Here is a 15,942-nt window from a genome sequence, read left to right on the forward strand (position 1 = left end):
GAAGAGAAGGAAAAGGGTATAGGCATCAAGAAAGTCGGAGAACACATCACAACAACCATGATCGTCGAAGAGTAGATAATAACAATAAAAAAAGAAGAAACAAAAAGGCAGATCGAAAGGATGTATAAGAATTGAATAATGCGGCCTTGGGGAGCAAAAAGCATCCCGGGCTCAAAAGCACATGAAAGAAATGTAGGGGGTAACCATCAGTCAAGATGGCATGGTCCGACAGCGCCAGGGCTGTCGAGGGATCCGCAGGATCCTTGCGCATGTGTGCACAAACAAGCCAATCGATGCAACCTGGGCTGTTTAAACCAGGATGAAGCCAGCGAGAGCCATGGCACCAGCCGCGACGGCACCAGGGAGCTGGAGCGAGGAGGCGGCACCAGTGGCGGCGGTAGATGAAGCCGATGAAGCCGGGGCAGTGACTATAGCAGTAGCCGCGGTCTGAGTGGCGGAGTCAACTACGAGGGGAGTGCTGGAAGCCTTGACCAGCGGAGTGGAAGAGCTAGGAGTGACGCTGAAGGTCGAGCTCGAATAGGAAGTGCTGGTGCGCATAGGGGTAGAAGCCGACGAAGAGGGAGTTGAGTTCGGAATCGGAGTCGAGCTCGAAGGAGTATATCCGGAGGGCACCAGAGTGACAGTCTTGGTCACAGCCGCAGCCTCAGCAGCGAACGCGACGCGGGCCAGAGCCGAAGCGAGGAGAATGAAAGCCTTGGTGAAGTGCATGTTGACAGTGTTATGTTTGTGTTGGTGTAGATGAGATTCGGGATAGACAAGAGTCTGGAGATCGTGTGTAAAAGAATGAATGGAGCTGGTAAAAAAGAAGGCGACAGCCCGTGTCAAGGATCAAAAACGAATGGCACTGGAATCAGTGAAAAAGGAAAGATGTTGAGGAAATGAAGATGCAATCTTAAGGGAGCGCGCTTATCCATAACAGGTCTAGTGGGACGCGGACGACGTAACCGCGCGACGGGCGGAATGCGAGGCATGCGAGATGAGATTACTCCGCCTTGAAACTATAACATGAACCATCGTTATATCCAAAATGAGTTGAGCAATCTTATTACCGGCTTTGAAAGGGTATCTGAAAATCACACGCAGCCATCTCCAAGTTTATCAAAGAAGCAAGTGCAAGTCGTCCAGCTCATATCAATGTCCATGTCGCATCAAGGGGAATTAACCCGTAATCGTAAAAGTAGGCGGAATTAAACTACCCACGCGGCGGTAGCAACCACGGCCGCAGTGACCCAGTACCCACTAGCATGCAGCAAAGTCTGTACTGAGGCTGAAGCCCCCGATGAGGAACTGTCGGCAGCGGTGGTGCCGTTGGCTAGTGTGCCGTTGATATAAATCTTTTCGGTGCCGTTCACATCGACCACGCGGGTGACAGTGGTGTTTTTGGGCTGGGTCCCATTGAATAGGGATTGATAATAGGTGCTGTTGTTGTTGTCATCACAGCCACACTCATGGTACTCTTCGCACACACAGACCACCGGCATGGATTCGTTGTGGTGGTTTTGCTCGTTCTCGTAGTAGTACGGATGGCCGTAAGGGTAAGCATAGGCACTGTACAGCCAGATACCTGGGAAGAAGGCCAATGCCGCAACTGGCAAGAGGTATGGAGTGATCCTCCCCGGAGACCTGGCGCCAGCAGTATAGGGTGTACGCGCACCGCCGGCATAGTATCTGCCATGTATCTTAGTCTTTGTCTTTGGATATTGCAGTGTCTTGACGGTTCTTTCAGCCCCGGATATGTAGGTGAATCCTGTCACGATTTAAGGCCAACGGGAATAATGGTAATAACCACCGTAGGAATCATAGGAATCGTAGGTATTGTGAGTATTGTGGGTAGTGTGGGTTGAACGTGAATTTGAACTTGAAATTGAACTTGAACCATACCTTCCACCGCCGTAAGAGGCTCGAGTGCCTGATCCGCTGCTGCTTGACCCTCCGCGGTTGCTGGAAGAACTGGTGGAGCCACTGCGAGAGCTGCCAGAGCTGCCGGAGCTGCCGGAACTGCCTGAATTGCCTGAGCTGGATGAGCTTCCTCCGCGACTGGATCCACTTGAGCTGCTGCTAGACGAACCAGAACGACCTCCCGAAGATCCCCCAGAAGAAGAGGAAGAAGAAGAAGAAGACGAGGATCCTCCACTGCGCCCTCCTCCACCACCTCCTCCTCCTCGTCGCTTTTCGAGGTCTAGGAATTCACCATAAACAAGCGCGTCATCTCGTTCAGCAAGTGCGGATGATTCGGACTCGGGCTGAGGGATAGTGAGAGAGGAGACCCCTGTGGAGCCGAGTAAGAGTAGTGCTGTTGCCCGGGCGAACTTCATGATGTGTATGGAAACCGAGCATGCAGGAAGGAAAAGGAAAAGGAAAAAAAGCAAAGAAGGGGGAGCCAAGTAAGAAAAGAGAAAGAGGTTACCCTCGCGCCTCTTGGAGAGGCTTAGTTCCGCCCCAAATTGAGAGCGGAGCGCACAGCCTCCTTTCAGGGTCCGAATACGAAAGCCTCTTTCACCTTTCTAGAAGATTTATGTCATGGTATGGTCCATGCGGGGGGATCAACCCGCAATGTCCCTCGAATCAGAGAACTAGTTGATACAGGATGCAGGATGCAGGATGCAGGGTCCTGGGCAGTATGACTTCATCTCATCTCATTTTATCTCGTTTCATTACATGCCAAGTCCGCCCTGTGTGATCGGCCCCTCATCTCATCAGCCATCAACTTCTTCCGCTAAAGTTCTATGAACAGTAGATTGTCAGACTATTTGCCTTGGGGTAATGGAACACAGCCTCATGATTCACGGTCTTATTCGATGGCTTAGACCTGATTAAGCCACACATGGTATTCTAGTGCTGTAGTACTTGTCGTACAGTGTCACTGTAAGACCCGTGTAGCCGAGTCCCAGGTGGATGACTCCGACTTGGTCGCCTCTGTGATATTCCAGAATCAGGAGAATAAGTGTGGGGGAGGAAACATGTGCAGATAATTTGGATGATCCTCGGCGGTCGGAGACAAGTTGGTCGAGGACCTTTGGCGCTACTCGATCTCCTCTTCTCCCACATTTCCGCCATTTACCTCTGCGCGCTATGGCGCGCCCGCGAGGTCTTTCCAACACGTCCGATATCTCCTCGGTTCCTGACCAAGATCAGGTAGGCCACTTTTCTATCCCCGGTTGCCCCCGCGCCTGGTTAACTCGTCCTTATCCTTAGGAGTTGGGGAGCATGTACGATTACCTGGCCAAGATCATTCTTCTAGGCCCCAGTGCCGCTGGCAAGTAAGTTTTACAAGTCTCGGTGCTTCGGAAGTCTCCTGGCTGACTGTTTGCCCAATAGATCCTGCGTGCTACACCGGTTTGTGAAGAACGAGTGTAAGACCACACCCCCCGTTGATTACCGTCTGTTTTTAACCTTCATCAGGGCGAGTCCTATCTTCGCAGACCATCGGAGTCGAGTTCGCCTCACGTATCGTTAAGCTAGGTACCGGCTCGAGGCGAAGACGCATCAAGTTGCAGCTCTGGGACACTGCAGGCACCGAGCGATTCCGATCCGTTTCCCGTTCCTATTATCGTGGAGCGGCAGGGGCCATTCTCATTTATGATGTCTCCTCCTACACTTCCTTCGCCGCCCTTCCTACCTTCCTCATGGACGCACGAGCGCTGGCCTCACCCAACCTGACCGTTCTCCTGGCCGGAAATAAAGCCGATTTGGCTGATGCGACTGCCGACTCCGACGATGCAGGGCGGCCTCCACCGACACCATCGAGCACGTCGAGCAAACAGTCGTCCCTCCCATTCGATGTCACCGGCTCCATGCGCTCAGCCAGCTACCTAGGTTCAGGGACTAGGATGACAGCCACATCTGCAGAGGGTCGAGAGGTCAGTCGGGAGGATACGTCTCGCTGGGCGGCCCAGTCGAATATTCCGGTAGCCGTCGAAATCTCGGCTCTCACCGGTGAAGGCGTGGAGGAAGTCTTCCAGCGGTTGGCCCGTATTATCCTGACCAAAATTGAGCTAGGGGAGATTGACCCCGATGACCCACAGAGCGGCATTCAGTACGGCGATGGTGGTCTCTATCACGGAACCAGTGAAGCTTCAAGCATCAGAAGTCGCGCCACGCTGGATGAAAATGCTCTTCCCTTTCACCGAAGCTCGCGGAGACACGGGAAGGGTGGACAGGGCTGGAAGGGTGGCATGAGGGAATGGGAAGACGTGTTTCGCCTGAGTGGCACTCAGTCTCGGACAAACAAGGGCTGTTGCTAGATGTCTCGGTGACGTTCAACCTGCGTTTGGTTTTTGGTTTTTCTTTCGTTCAATGCCGTGCACGATACCCCTTCTGACGTTCGTTCTATTACCCATCATTGTTCTACATACAGATACTCCTTATTTGCATTCTTCTCGGGCTAGATCATCCCGAGGGAACTTGAACCATGTCACTTGAATCTTTTTGTGGATCAAAACGCATAATTAATTGGACAATGTCTCTCAGGTTTTTCTTTTTGAACTCCATTTCTCATTCAATTAAACACTTGAACACCCATCATTTTCATTAGACATTGACCTGGGCTTTACGCGTCGATACCGGCAATTAGCGTCTTGATGCCCTTTCCAGCCTTGACTTCCTTGAATGCCTGCTCCGCCTCCTCGAATTTCACGGTGCCGGTGATGAGTCGCTTAACATCCACCTTTCCGGCCGAAACCAGCTGGACCGCCAACTTGTAATCTCCGCTGCCGTAGCGGAAGCTGCCTTTGAAGTTCAGCTCCTTGGAGCAGGCAGCCATAATTGGGAAATTCATCTCACTACGGCCCATGCCACCCTGCACGTATGTACCACCGTTACGCAGGACGTGAATTCCCGTGTGGACGGAGGGCTCGGCACCAGAAGCGTCAATCGCAACATCGGCACCAGCACCCAGTTCATTCTCCTGCCTCAGTCGGTCGGCGTTCTCAGTCGCCGACACCCTGCCAGGCATGAAGGTGCCGGTCACTGCATAGTCCTTGGCAAAGTCCAGGCGAGGCTGCTGGATATCCACCACGATCACCTTGGAGGCACCAAACGCAGTTGCTACCGCACAGCACAGGAGGCCCACAGGCCCGGCACCAAAAACGACAACTGACTGACCGGGAGTGACCTGTGCCTGTCGCACAATGTGAACGGCGACACTGAGGGGCTCCATCAGGGCACCCTCTTGCAGCGAGAGCTGCTCGGGGAGCTTGTAGCAGAAGTCCTCCGGAAGGACATAGTATTTGGCCAGTGTACCGTCATAGGGCGGGGTCGCAGCAAAGGCCATGTTATCACATAAGTTGTACTTGCCACCCTTGCAGGGCTCGCATCGACGACAAGCAATGCCGGGCTCCATGGCGACCCGGTCGCCCACCTTCAACGAGGTGACTGCCGATCCGACCTTGCTGATAACTCCCGCCGACTCATGTCCCAGCACCATAGGGTCCTTAACGACGAAGGAACCAATTGAACCGTGTTCCCAGTAGTGCACCTGTCACAAGAGACCCGGTCAGCTTCCCTTGGTTTCCCCCGCATTGAGCTGGGGCGACTTACATCGCTGCCGCAAATTCCGGTATACTTGACATTGATGAGCACATCATGAGGGCTCTTCAGCTCGGGAATGGGGCGGTCTTCGAACTTGACTTGGTGGATGCCCTGCAGGACGAAGGAGAGATTCTATACACCGCCACGTTAGCGGCAATTTCCTGGGGGTCAACACAGTGAAGCTCGCCCTACCTGGACTGTTGCGGATGCCATGTTAGATATATGAAAGAATTTGAGAATGAGGAAGGAAGATTCAGAATGAAAAAAAGATGAGAGCTTTGATAAATGGCCGGGAAAATATGAGAAATCAACCGAGAGCAGAGCTCCCCGCAGTCATTCCGCCCACGTTCGGGCGACTTTCCCTCAGTGGATCCAATTGGGATTTTAACCGCGGCGGTCTTTTACCCGACTTTTGCCTATGTTAGATGTCACCACGACGCCACTTTGGTCCTGCTGACCCGTGACGGTGGATAAACATACATCAAGGATCCATGTGAGTATTCTAGAATGGGTCTTTCTTATGCTAAGTGTTCACCGAGATCCTATGTAAGTCATAACAATATATATACTAAACTACCTCAGAGGTAATCATGAACTATACCTAGTGATTTCAATTGCAATACAGAACGACCTAGGTCCATACCAAAATTTTTAATATATGGATAAGCCCGGCTACTGGTATAAACATAGTTTCGACTCCTTTGGACTGCCTCGAGGTGAACTGGGAATGACGACTCGGCCGGGTGGCCGTCGGTCTGGACCGCCAAGACCCGTGCGGAGGTAAACTTACTTTGCGGAACCTCTTCTTCTGTACTTTGCGCTTCTTCACAACTCACCATGGTTCGCCCACCCACGCCCGCTCTTCGAGCTTTACGCAATATCCGAGCTCGACCAGTTTCTGCTCTGTCGCAGCAGAGGCTGCTCGGCGCTTCTGCCCGGTGCCTAGCAAGTGAGAAACAGGCGTCATTCAAGAGCCAGCTCTACGAGAGCACCCAGCAACGACTCAAGCGCGAGCGCGCCGAACAGGAGCGGTTCGCCCAGTACCAGCCTCAGTCAGCAGGTGGTCGTTATGCCGCCTTAATGTTTGGTGTGTCGCATGCTCATTCCCTTAATGCCGATCGCTGACTCGTCGCTAGCTTTGGTCTTTTTCTCAACCGGCGCATACTACCTAGGCTCCCTCAAGCCTGCCTCTCTTCCTAAGACTTCGACAACCCCCCTGGCAGATCTCGAGTCCCCAAGGCACAATGTGTCCCCGTCCAACTTGCAGGCCGCGTGGACCGACTTTGTCGAGATCCTGGGCAAAGAGAATGTTTCCACCTCGCCGGGCGATGTGGAAATGCACTCCGGATCTGACTGGTCGTCCTATGCCCGCAAAGATGACGAGAAGCCATTCCTGATTCTCTACCCTTCGACTACCGAGGAGGTTTCCTGTATCATGAAGATCTGTCACCAGCGAGTGATCCCGGTTACCCCGTACTCTGGTGGCACAAGCTTGGAGGGTCACTTCGCCTCCACGCGTGGTGGCGTGTGCATTGACTTCCGTCGCATGGACCAGGTCTTGAGTCTTCACAAGGATGATTTGGACGTGGTTGTTCAGCCGGCCGTGGGCTGGGAAGACTTGAATGAGGAGCTGGCCAAGGATGGCCTTTTCTTTCCCCCGGACCCGGGTCCTGGGGCTATGATTGGTGGCATGGTGGGCACCGGCTGCTCGGGAACCAACGCTTACCGCTATGGTACAATGCGTGAGTGGGTTCTGTCGTTGACCGTAGTCCTTGCCGATGGAACGATCATTCGGACCCGACAGCGTCCGCGCAAGTCCAGTGCAGGATATGACCTCAACAAGCTCTTCATTGGCAGTGAGGGTACTCTTGGTCTTGTGACTGAAGCGACGCTGAAGCTCACCGTGCGGCCTCAGAGCCAAAGCGTGGCGGTGGCCAGCTTCCCTACTATTCATAATGCCGCTCATTGTGTCACACAGGTGGTGAAGGCAGGGATCCCTGTCGCCGGAGTCGAGATCCTCGATGATGTTCAGATGAAGTGCATCAATGCCAGTGAGAGCACGAGTCGCCAATGGAAGGAGTCCCCCACAATCTTCTTCAAATTCACCGGGACGCCCGCGGCCGTTAAGGAGCAGATTGGCATGGTGCAAAAGCTCGTCAAGAACGCCTCAGGCAAGTCCTTTGAGTTTGCTCGGGGCGAGGAGGAAATTCAGGAATTGTGGAGTGCGCGGAAGCAGGCCCTGTGGAGTGTGATGGCCATGCGTAGAAGCCCCTCCGATCACGTTTGGACCACCGACGTAGCGGTACCAATGAGCAAACTGCCTGACATTATCGAAGCCACCAAGGAGGATATGACTAAGAGCGGCCTGCTCGCTGGAATCTGCGGTCACGTTGGTGATGGTAACTTCCATGGTAAGTTCTACTCACGCTTGAAATACGAGGTCTTTCTCTAACCAAAACTAGCTATCATCCTGTTTAACGACGGCGAAAAGAAGGTAGCTGAGGGTGTTGTCCACCGCATGGTCAAGCGAGCCGTGGAAATGGAAGGCACGGTGACCGGTGAGCACGGTGTTGGACTTGTCAAGCGGGATTATCTTGCCCATGAGCTGGGTGAATCTACAGTTGATGCCATGCGTCGGGTAAGTCAAATGCTTGTATTTATTCATCCAGCAAAGCTAACGTGAACCCAGTTGAAATTGGCGTTTGATCCGCTTTGTTTGCTCAACCCAGACAAGGTTGTTCGAACCCAGCAGCCAGCGCCGGGTGAGGTCAAGGAATGGTAGTCCTTGATACCAAAACCCGATTATACAATAGCATTGTAATATTATTTTGACGGTAACTATGCCTAGATATCTACGTTCATAGGTGGTGACTATTCTTCAACCCTAACACTTCTGATGCTCAACGCTGTCTTTTGAAAGACAGCTTGAATACCTCGATTGTGGAGGGATATCGATGTATCGACGGTCTGAGGTAAACTTATTGTTTCAAGGTGTGCAATCTACATAGTACTGGTCTACCACCAACAAGTCAAAAAGTAGAGCTCGTGCTTCTGTATATCAAACAGAAGAACAGAGAGTAATAATTTAGTCCGAATCCTCTGATCCTGACCGATGGTGGTGCCGATGATGACGGTGACGGTGTCGCTCACGCTCGTCATCACTTCTGGAGCCTGAACCATTGCTGGAGCGTCGCTGGTGATGGGGATGATGCTGGGGGCGTTCTCCATACTCCTCACCACCGCCACCCTCAAATCGCTGAGCATAACTCTGCTCCTGAAAGATTTCTCCCGGGGGCCGGTATCTCGGCTGCTCAAACTCGCCAAAGGCCTCGCGGGGTGGGCCGCCGTAACTTGCTTGGTATCCTCTTTGAAAGGATTGTGGTTAGTCTTGATGAGCAAGCGATGGAGATATTATTACTCACTGCTCAAATCCTTCACGGCCGTAGGAACCCTGCTGCACAGTCTCAAAGGCCGGCTGGGGAGACCCATACTCGTAACGAGTCTCGGTTCGCTGATACTCAGTCTGACCAGATTCATAAGTCTCTCGTCTCTCTTGTCGATAGTAGCCTCCGTTCTCCTCCTGTCGGTATTGCTGATACTCCTCGCGATGGGAACCCTGCATGGAAAGGTTGGGAGCATACTCGGTGCGAGGGAAGACACCGCCAGGATAATCGTCTCGAGGCGCAGGTTGGTCACTGTAGTATGCTGTTTCACTTTGATACTGGTAACCGCCCTGTTGAGGAGGGGCGACACCACCGTAAAATTCAGTCTCGTGGTACTCCTTGTGTTTCTGATTGGGACGATGTCGGTGCTCACTGGTCCCGTCTTCATCGGAACCACCATTATTGAGGACCATAGAGCCTACGCCACTGATGAGGCCACCAACAAGACCACCCAAGGCACCGTCTCCCAGGGCCTCGGAAGCGATCTTTTGGAGACCGGAGTCATCAGGCTGGTAGTTTACCCCACTGGCATTGTGGCCCTTGGGCAAAGCGATTGGCTTGCCACAACCGTGTCCGCAATCCTCTACACCCTCTTTGTGATTTCTACCCTCGAGAACGCCGTCGCGGCTCAATTGCTCGCGAAGAGACTCACACTCTTCATCACTCTTCTCACTCCACCACTGCTCCACTGTAGAAAACATGGTGTGCCGAATGTCGGTCGCACCATCTTCTCCATGCTCTCTCTGAGCAGGGTGATGGAAGATACCAGTGATGATTCGGTTCAAAGTGCGGTTGATGTCGATCTCTTCGTTATCCCACAACTCCATCAATTGTGGTACAGCCCATTTGACACACTGAGAGGCGATTCGTCCAGCAGGCTCATTAAGGACATTAGAGAAGTGATCCTTGGAAAGCATGGAGTGGGTGGGGTCCGACGAAGAGTCGTCATTGAAGACGATATGCTGCTGTTCCCGACTGCTCTGAATCACCTCCGAAGAACCGGTTTCCAGTTCAGCCTTGACCTGTTTAATGATGGGGAGTACATATGGAGCAAGGATGGAGAAGACAAAGACAGTGATCTGGTCTTGAACCTGCTCGATCAGCTCGGGCAGTACCGGAATTTTCTCGATGGCTTCATTAATCGCCTTCAAGAGCTGGTCGTGCCACTCTAGGATGGGATAGATCTGCTTCTGGACATTGTCCAAGTAGCGAGTCCACTCTTCCGGCTCGTGAGGAGATATTTCCTGGTTGTTCTGGCGTGCATCATTGGCCTTGGCCTTGAAATCATCCATCTGCCCAGCTTGGTCACTGTCCCCGAGCAGGCCACTAGGGATCTTATGAAGAAGATCTTGAAGAAGACTTCCAGAAGGGCTATCACTCTCCGACTCTTGGATGACACCTTCCAAGGACTGTAGCTCGGACTGCTTGGTCTTGTCGGAAAGCTCACCGAGCACCGAGTGGAAAAAGTCAACACCACCAAACGTGCCAGTTACAATAGGATAAACGTAATCCTGAGCTCCCGATAATTCCAGCATGGCGTTGCGTCCAACGTGAGGGAACACGTCAGTTTCGCCCATCTCAATGAGAGCGAGCTCGGTATAGTTCGAATGAGCAGCGTAATCCTCGAGACAGTGCAGACCGGTGCCCAACAAGCGAAGGGCCTCGTACAGATCATCATTATTTCCAGACTGTGCATAGCGACGACCGCGTTGGATGGACTGGCCGAGGACTCGACGGATCAAAGCGGCGGAGGTATCAATGTCCATGTCTTCGGAAGCGATGTAGGCTTTCAGACCAGTCCGTGGATCGATCGACAGCTCCCGCTCTTCATCCACGGGTCCACGGAGACGACGGTCATAGGAGCGTGCATCTTCACCCTCGGCATAGCCCTTAGGGTTGTCAATATGCTCGGTAGGCTGGTAACAACCAAGGCGCTCGGTGGTAACCTCAAACTCATGGGTTCCGTATCTATATCAATCCGAGATAAGATTAGATTTCTGCACGTTTTGAAAATGAGAGTGCAAAAAGAGAAAAGTAACAGAAGACCTAAAGTAGGAACGAGGAGAAGACAAAACTATACCCAAAGCTCATAAACCCTAAGACCCATATCAGAATGCGAATAGCCTCCGCACTGACATACTTCACAGTGCCCACGTCAACAGCTTGACTGTAGTCACGAAGCCAATTTCCAAAGTATACACGCTTGACATCGAGTTTCCCGAACTTACGACCACCGGCTACGCGAGCCAGGAAAAGCGACAGAAGGGTATCCTCGATATCTCCATGGCGCCAGTTCTGGCCTTCAATACGAGACAAGGACGCGATGTTCCCTGCGCCGAAGCCATAGGCTTGGTCGGAGATCGCAAGGAGAAGGAGAAGACAAAGAGACAGATGAACGGAGAGACCCATGGTTACGAGAATTAGGAGGAGAAAAAGGAAGAGTTTCTTTCACTATGGTGGGGTGACAGCCATTACGCTTGGCCGTCTGATCGGCTCCGCTGCGTGGCTTGGCTCTTGGCACCTGAGTTGGCATATTCAGCCCGATGCATGAGGATAGGACATATAGATGCCTGGCATCGTTGAAAACTGGTCGTATGACGCTGTTCCCCTGTTGGTTCAAAAGTCACTGTTTCACGATGACCGGGGTAAGTAGGGGGGAGGCGACGATACCTGGGTATCGGTATCTAGATCGAACAAGCTTAGAGAAGAGGAGAGATACATTGCAACCAGGACGGAGACTAGGGAAATAAAAGAGAGTCCAAGTCAAGCCAAAGTCCCGGAATTGAAAAGGAGAAAAAAAGGGCTGACTTTGCATCCGCATCCGCATGCGGCCGCGTTCCCCCATTTCCCCCGTTCCCCGTCTTCGGCTTCGGCTTCACCGCTCCCTTTTCTCAGTCTTTCCATTTTACATTCTTTTTTCCTCTCAATCCAATCGCCCAACAGATTGTCTTATATTCGCCGTAGTACTTATGCTTAGGCTTATCATGCGCCGTCACCTGTCCTCAGCTGCATGATTCTTTCTCCCCCCTCCCCGCTTACCATCTCCCCACTCCGCCCGCTTTCACCTCGGCGCTATCTACAGCCTTTCGAACCTTCTCGCCTTCTCCTCCGTGTGACCCTTACCTTTCTCACCCGGTACCGCCATCAACGACAACCATGCGAGCTGCGACTCGGTGCTGAGATTTGGATTCGAGTTTGGAGGCCATTAACATGGCGCGCACCGACATTCACCATGCCCGGGAGCCGGTCTTCCAAGTCTCTCAGGGTCGCATATCTAGTGACTCCACGTCTTTGTTACGCCCTAAAAGGATACCCGTTCCGCTTCTCAAGCGGGCACGGAGGGCCGATGGACTTCCGAGAAATCCGGACCGGGCCTTTCACATCTAGATGTGGATGCCTTACACGAGCCGTCTCTGTTCCCAGAATTGTCTGAGCCCACGCATCTCTCAGAGTATAGACGCGCCCCGGTCCGCTCGAAGACCACACCGAATATAACCTCGGGTGACCCATCATGGGCTGTCGAATCCACTCAATTGATGTCTCCCACGGAGCCGGCTGAATCTCCTGATGGCCACGGCCCTCGCTCGCAGAAGAGCAAACCTGTGAAGCCCAAAGTACATATCAAGCCGATGCTCCGGAAGATGTCGCGTGATGAGGCGCCGTCAACATCCATTGATCTGTCTCGCTCATCAACCGAGCAGGAGGGACTGGGAATATACATGAACCTTGATCGGGATCGGCGTCGCAGCGACTCGCTGACCGGGGTAGCCTTCCGCAGAACACCCTCCGGCCTTCATAATCGGTCCACGAGTGGGACATCCCAATTTTCGACAGGGACTACCTCGAGTGGCAGTAGACGGGGGTCACAATATGTGCATCCTTTGCGCCCAACGCCCCGCGCATACACACCGCCACTGAGTCAATCATATCAAACCTCTGGGAATGAGAGCGAACAAGAGAATGAAAGCCCGGAAGTTGAATCACGACCGCTGGCGAACCTGGAAACACACCGGCCCACTCGCGCTGCCTCGGGACCAGTTCCGCGGCTCTCCTTGCAGATCGAAAGCGACGTTTTGATCCAGGGAATCCCGAACCTATCGCAAACCAACGTGGCCGGCCGGCCGTCCTTTGGTTATTCTCGTGATAATGGAAGTACTTTGGATACCGCTTCCCCCGTCTCTCGGTCCTCTCTTGACTTCGTTTTCCGCTCTCGCACCCGGACCAGCACAGACCCAGTATCCCGAGCAGCTACCATCCAAGCTGCTCGGCAGGCATTTGAAGAGAAGGAAGCCGCCAAGGCTCGTCGACTTGAAAAACAGCAGAACAAAGCCGAAGAGAAGCCAGCCTGGCGTCGCGTAAAGCGCAAGCAGTCAGATGGCCCGGAGTCCCCGGAGTCCCCGGAGTCCCCGGCTGTCCAACCAAACGAGAGACTCTCAGAGAAAGCTTCATCATCGAAAGAACCGAAGCGGCCGGAAGTGCGTGATCAGCAGCCGCCGACTTCGTGGAAATCACAATCGAAAAGTACCTGGATGCTCTTCATGACATGGCTTCGGACACGCGTGTTCAAGATTCGTCGCAAGCTTCGGAAGACTAGCTGAACTGATTTCTTTTCTTTTTTTTTTCCCTCGAGCCATCCGTGTTCATAGTCCAATCATTGAGCGATCTTGTTTCTGTTTGGGCATCTTTGCAAATCTTCCGGAGGAGGGCTTTTTTCGATCACACAGTTTAGTGTAAGGCTCCGGCGTTTGGAATATCCTTGGGTGACTTGAGTGATATCAATGAAATATCATTATCATTGTAAAAACGGGAAAGAAAAGCAGCGTATCTCATATTTTAGGGCTCTCAAATGCAAGCGAACTATAGGGAGGTTGTGAGATGGCACGTGATTTTAGAAATGCGCGACTTGTCGCTCTGCACTGCCGTCGTCTTCGCCTTTGTCAACGCTACGGCGCACAGCAGCGACAACAAACGTCTGATAAGACAGCTCCGTTTCTACGTACTTGGGATCCTTTACAGCCCAGACGCGCCTCCATTTGGAGGAGCGCGTCCGCCGCTATGGTCTACGACTGGGCTGGCAAGCGAGACATTTGCTACCAGCTCTACATCCAAGACAAAAAGCCTTTGGAGGAGATAATGGAGTATATGCGAAACGCTTATCAGTTTGCACCAAGGTAAGCTCTCTTGGCTCTAATTTCATATTTATCTCCCGAAATGCGCCATCGCGCCATACAATACTAACTTTGATCCGTTTCCAGCAAGCGCGCATATCAGACTCAATTCAAGCGATGGGGATTTCCATCCAAACAGAACCCAGCACACAAAAACGTCGAGTTGGTCGCCCGAGTCAAGGAGCTTTGGGAACGGAACACGAACCAACGTGATATGCTTCGCCTCCTCAACGATGAGGGCTTCGAGATCAAGGAACGTGAGTTGATGCGCGTACGTGCGAAGAACCGCTGGTTGCTTCGCGTCCCCAATGGCATGAAGACACAATCCCATGCCGGAGCCGGAGCCGGAGCCGAACAGCCCGAGGATGAAGGCCTTCTTGCATTGCAGCAGGAAGTTTATAAGCAGGATGAAGCCTTTGATGCCGTCGATTCACTTCCCCCCGAATCTGATCTGTCCGCTGCACCCGAAGACCCGACATCGCCCGCCTTGTCCTCAGAGGTCATGGCAAAACGCAAGGAGCGCCTGGATCACTTGAAATCAGAGAGTGCCGAGCGATGGGCTTCCCGAAAGCGTAGGCGTCGCACTCGCGGGTGGGCTGGACTGCCAGCCGATCCGCCTGGGCCTCCTCGCTTTCCTTCAGAAACCACGATCGACGAGAGTAAACAGTATCTGAGCCTGGACAACAATATGTATCGTCAACTCAGAGATCATTTTCAAAGGATATGCGAAGAAGCGGGTTTCATCAAGAAAACCATTGCTGGCCCGGAAAGATGGCAAGCGGCGAAGGACAAATTGATTCATGAGTCTCCTCATCTGCAGCAGGTCTTCAATGCCGAACCCAACCAACGCGACGCAAAAGCTCTGGCCCTCGACGTCGTCTGCATGGACGTCACAAAACGGATGAGAACATTGGAGCGGCGAATGACTATCGCCGAGGCGAAGAATGTATTGGGTGTCAACCCGGAGGAAAGTCGCCAGATTCGAAATGCCTTCTATGACACTCTCAAAGCAGACCATTTCACAAGCAAGCTTGAAGCAGGGGATGAGCATTGGCAGGAACTAAAAGCACAATGGATTCGCAACTCATCATTACTTCAGCGAATCCTTGAACCAGGAATAGCCGACCCACAGCATACAAACCGGTTGAAAGCCTTGGAAGTTCTCTGTCGTGATGTGATGAAGCGTCTCCGTGATGACCAGACAAAGCGAGATCCTGCTCGCAAGAGATCTACGCTACGCGCGGATTCGCGCAACGCGACGTCACATAGCCCTCCAGTGAGCAACATGCTTGGCAATGGGATCAATAATGGAATTAGCACCCTCGCATCCCAGGCACTAGCAAGCGCCCCGATCAGCGCCAGTGAAATTGGTGATATGCAGATTGATCCCTCTTTGCTACAGGCAGCTAACGAGCCATCTTCCTTTTCGGCTAACCCACAGCACGAGGCGGGCAACGCTTTTGAATATATGGACCCCATGCTACATACCACATTACTTCATACCCCCATCTATCTCCAAATCAGCCCACACAGCCAAATCCAGGGAAACTCAACCAAACCTTGGGCGGAAAAGCTAGCAACGCGGTCTATTGAAGAAATAAGACAGCTGATCGCCGCAAAGTATCCCTACACGATCATCAGCAAAATCGAGGGTATGGATAAGGATGAGCACGAGAACGATTCTTCTTTCCCCATTGATGAAGATCACGAATTGGATGATTATCTGTCTCACGTTCACGGAAGAAAAGCATCACTCGTCTTGACGTTGGAGCAAATGTAAG

The 15,942-nt window shown here is 52.6% G+C and overlaps 8 protein-coding genes across 8 annotated transcripts; 4 read left to right on the forward strand and 4 right to left on the reverse strand.

Moving 5' to 3' along the window:
* Positions 1–309: 309 nt before the first annotated feature.
* Positions 310–729, reverse strand: N7443_005546 (putative extracellular serine-rich protein; the record flags this gene model as incomplete). The annotated part of the gene is made up of 1 exon (XM_056885602.1): positions 310–729. One exon carries the CDS (start codon positions 727–729, stop codon positions 310–312), a length of 420 nt encoding a protein of 139 aa, XP_056741050.1.
* A 479-nt stretch (positions 730–1,208) lies between these two features.
* On the reverse strand, positions 1,209–2,336 carry N7443_005547 (uncharacterized protein; the record flags this gene model as incomplete). Its single annotated transcript, XM_056885603.1, has 2 exons — positions 1,209–1,689; positions 1,903–2,336. 2 exons carry the CDS (start codon positions 2,334–2,336, stop codon positions 1,209–1,211), a joined length of 915 nt encoding a protein of 304 aa, XP_056741051.1.
* Positions 2,337–3,093: 757 nt separating this feature from the next.
* N7443_005548 (putative Ras family GTPase (Rab4b)) lies at positions 3,094–4,265 on the forward strand (the record flags this gene model as incomplete). Its single annotated transcript, XM_056885604.1, has 4 exons — positions 3,094–3,156; positions 3,217–3,281; positions 3,340–3,374; positions 3,424–4,265. The coding sequence occupies 4 exons, from the start codon at positions 3,094–3,096 to the stop codon at positions 4,263–4,265; spliced, it is 1,005 nt and encodes a 334-aa protein (XP_056741052.1).
* A 305-nt stretch (positions 4,266–4,570) lies between these two features.
* Positions 4,571–5,763, reverse strand: N7443_005549 (NAD(P)-dependent alcohol dehydrogenase; the record flags this gene model as incomplete). The annotated part of the gene is made up of 3 exons (XM_056885605.1): positions 4,571–5,497; positions 5,560–5,682; positions 5,743–5,763. The coding sequence occupies 3 exons, from the start codon at positions 5,761–5,763 to the stop codon at positions 4,571–4,573; spliced, it is 1,071 nt and encodes a 356-aa protein (XP_056741053.1).
* Positions 5,764–6,387: 624 nt separating this feature from the next.
* N7443_005550 (FAD-binding oxidoreductase) lies at positions 6,388–8,332 on the forward strand (the record flags this gene model as incomplete). The annotated part of the gene is made up of 4 exons (XM_056885606.1): positions 6,388–6,637; positions 6,687–7,961; positions 8,013–8,188; positions 8,240–8,332. The coding sequence occupies 4 exons, from the start codon at positions 6,388–6,390 to the stop codon at positions 8,330–8,332; spliced, it is 1,794 nt and encodes a 597-aa protein (XP_056741054.1).
* A 303-nt stretch (positions 8,333–8,635) lies between these two features.
* On the reverse strand, positions 8,636–11,402 carry N7443_005551 (Het-C domain-containing protein; the record flags this gene model as incomplete). The annotated part of the gene is made up of 3 exons (XM_056885607.1): positions 8,636–8,915; positions 8,973–10,961; positions 11,089–11,402. The coding sequence occupies 3 exons, from the start codon at positions 11,400–11,402 to the stop codon at positions 8,636–8,638; spliced, it is 2,583 nt and encodes an 860-aa protein (XP_056741055.1).
* Positions 11,403–12,203: 801 nt separating this feature from the next.
* N7443_005552 (uncharacterized protein) lies at positions 12,204–13,591 on the forward strand (the record flags this gene model as incomplete). The annotated part of the gene is made up of 2 exons (XM_056885608.1): positions 12,204–12,270; positions 12,324–13,591. 2 exons carry the CDS (start codon positions 12,204–12,206, stop codon positions 13,589–13,591), a joined length of 1,335 nt encoding a protein of 444 aa, XP_056741056.1.
* Positions 13,592–14,048: 457 nt separating this feature from the next.
* Positions 14,049–15,941, forward strand: N7443_005553 (Clr5 domain-containing protein; the record flags this gene model as incomplete). The annotated part of the gene is made up of 2 exons (XM_056885609.1): positions 14,049–14,164; positions 14,249–15,941. The coding sequence occupies 2 exons, from the start codon at positions 14,049–14,051 to the stop codon at positions 15,939–15,941; spliced, it is 1,809 nt and encodes a 602-aa protein (XP_056741057.1).
* Between the last annotated feature and the right edge of the window lies 1 nt (position 15,942).

Source organism: Penicillium atrosanguineum, assembly GCF_028827265.1.
Source record: "Penicillium atrosanguineum strain IBT 20685 chromosome Unknown utg000004l_segment0_segment0, whole genome shotgun sequence".
NCBI classification, from domain to species: Eukaryota; Fungi; Ascomycota; class Eurotiomycetes; order Eurotiales; family Aspergillaceae; genus Penicillium; species Penicillium atrosanguineum.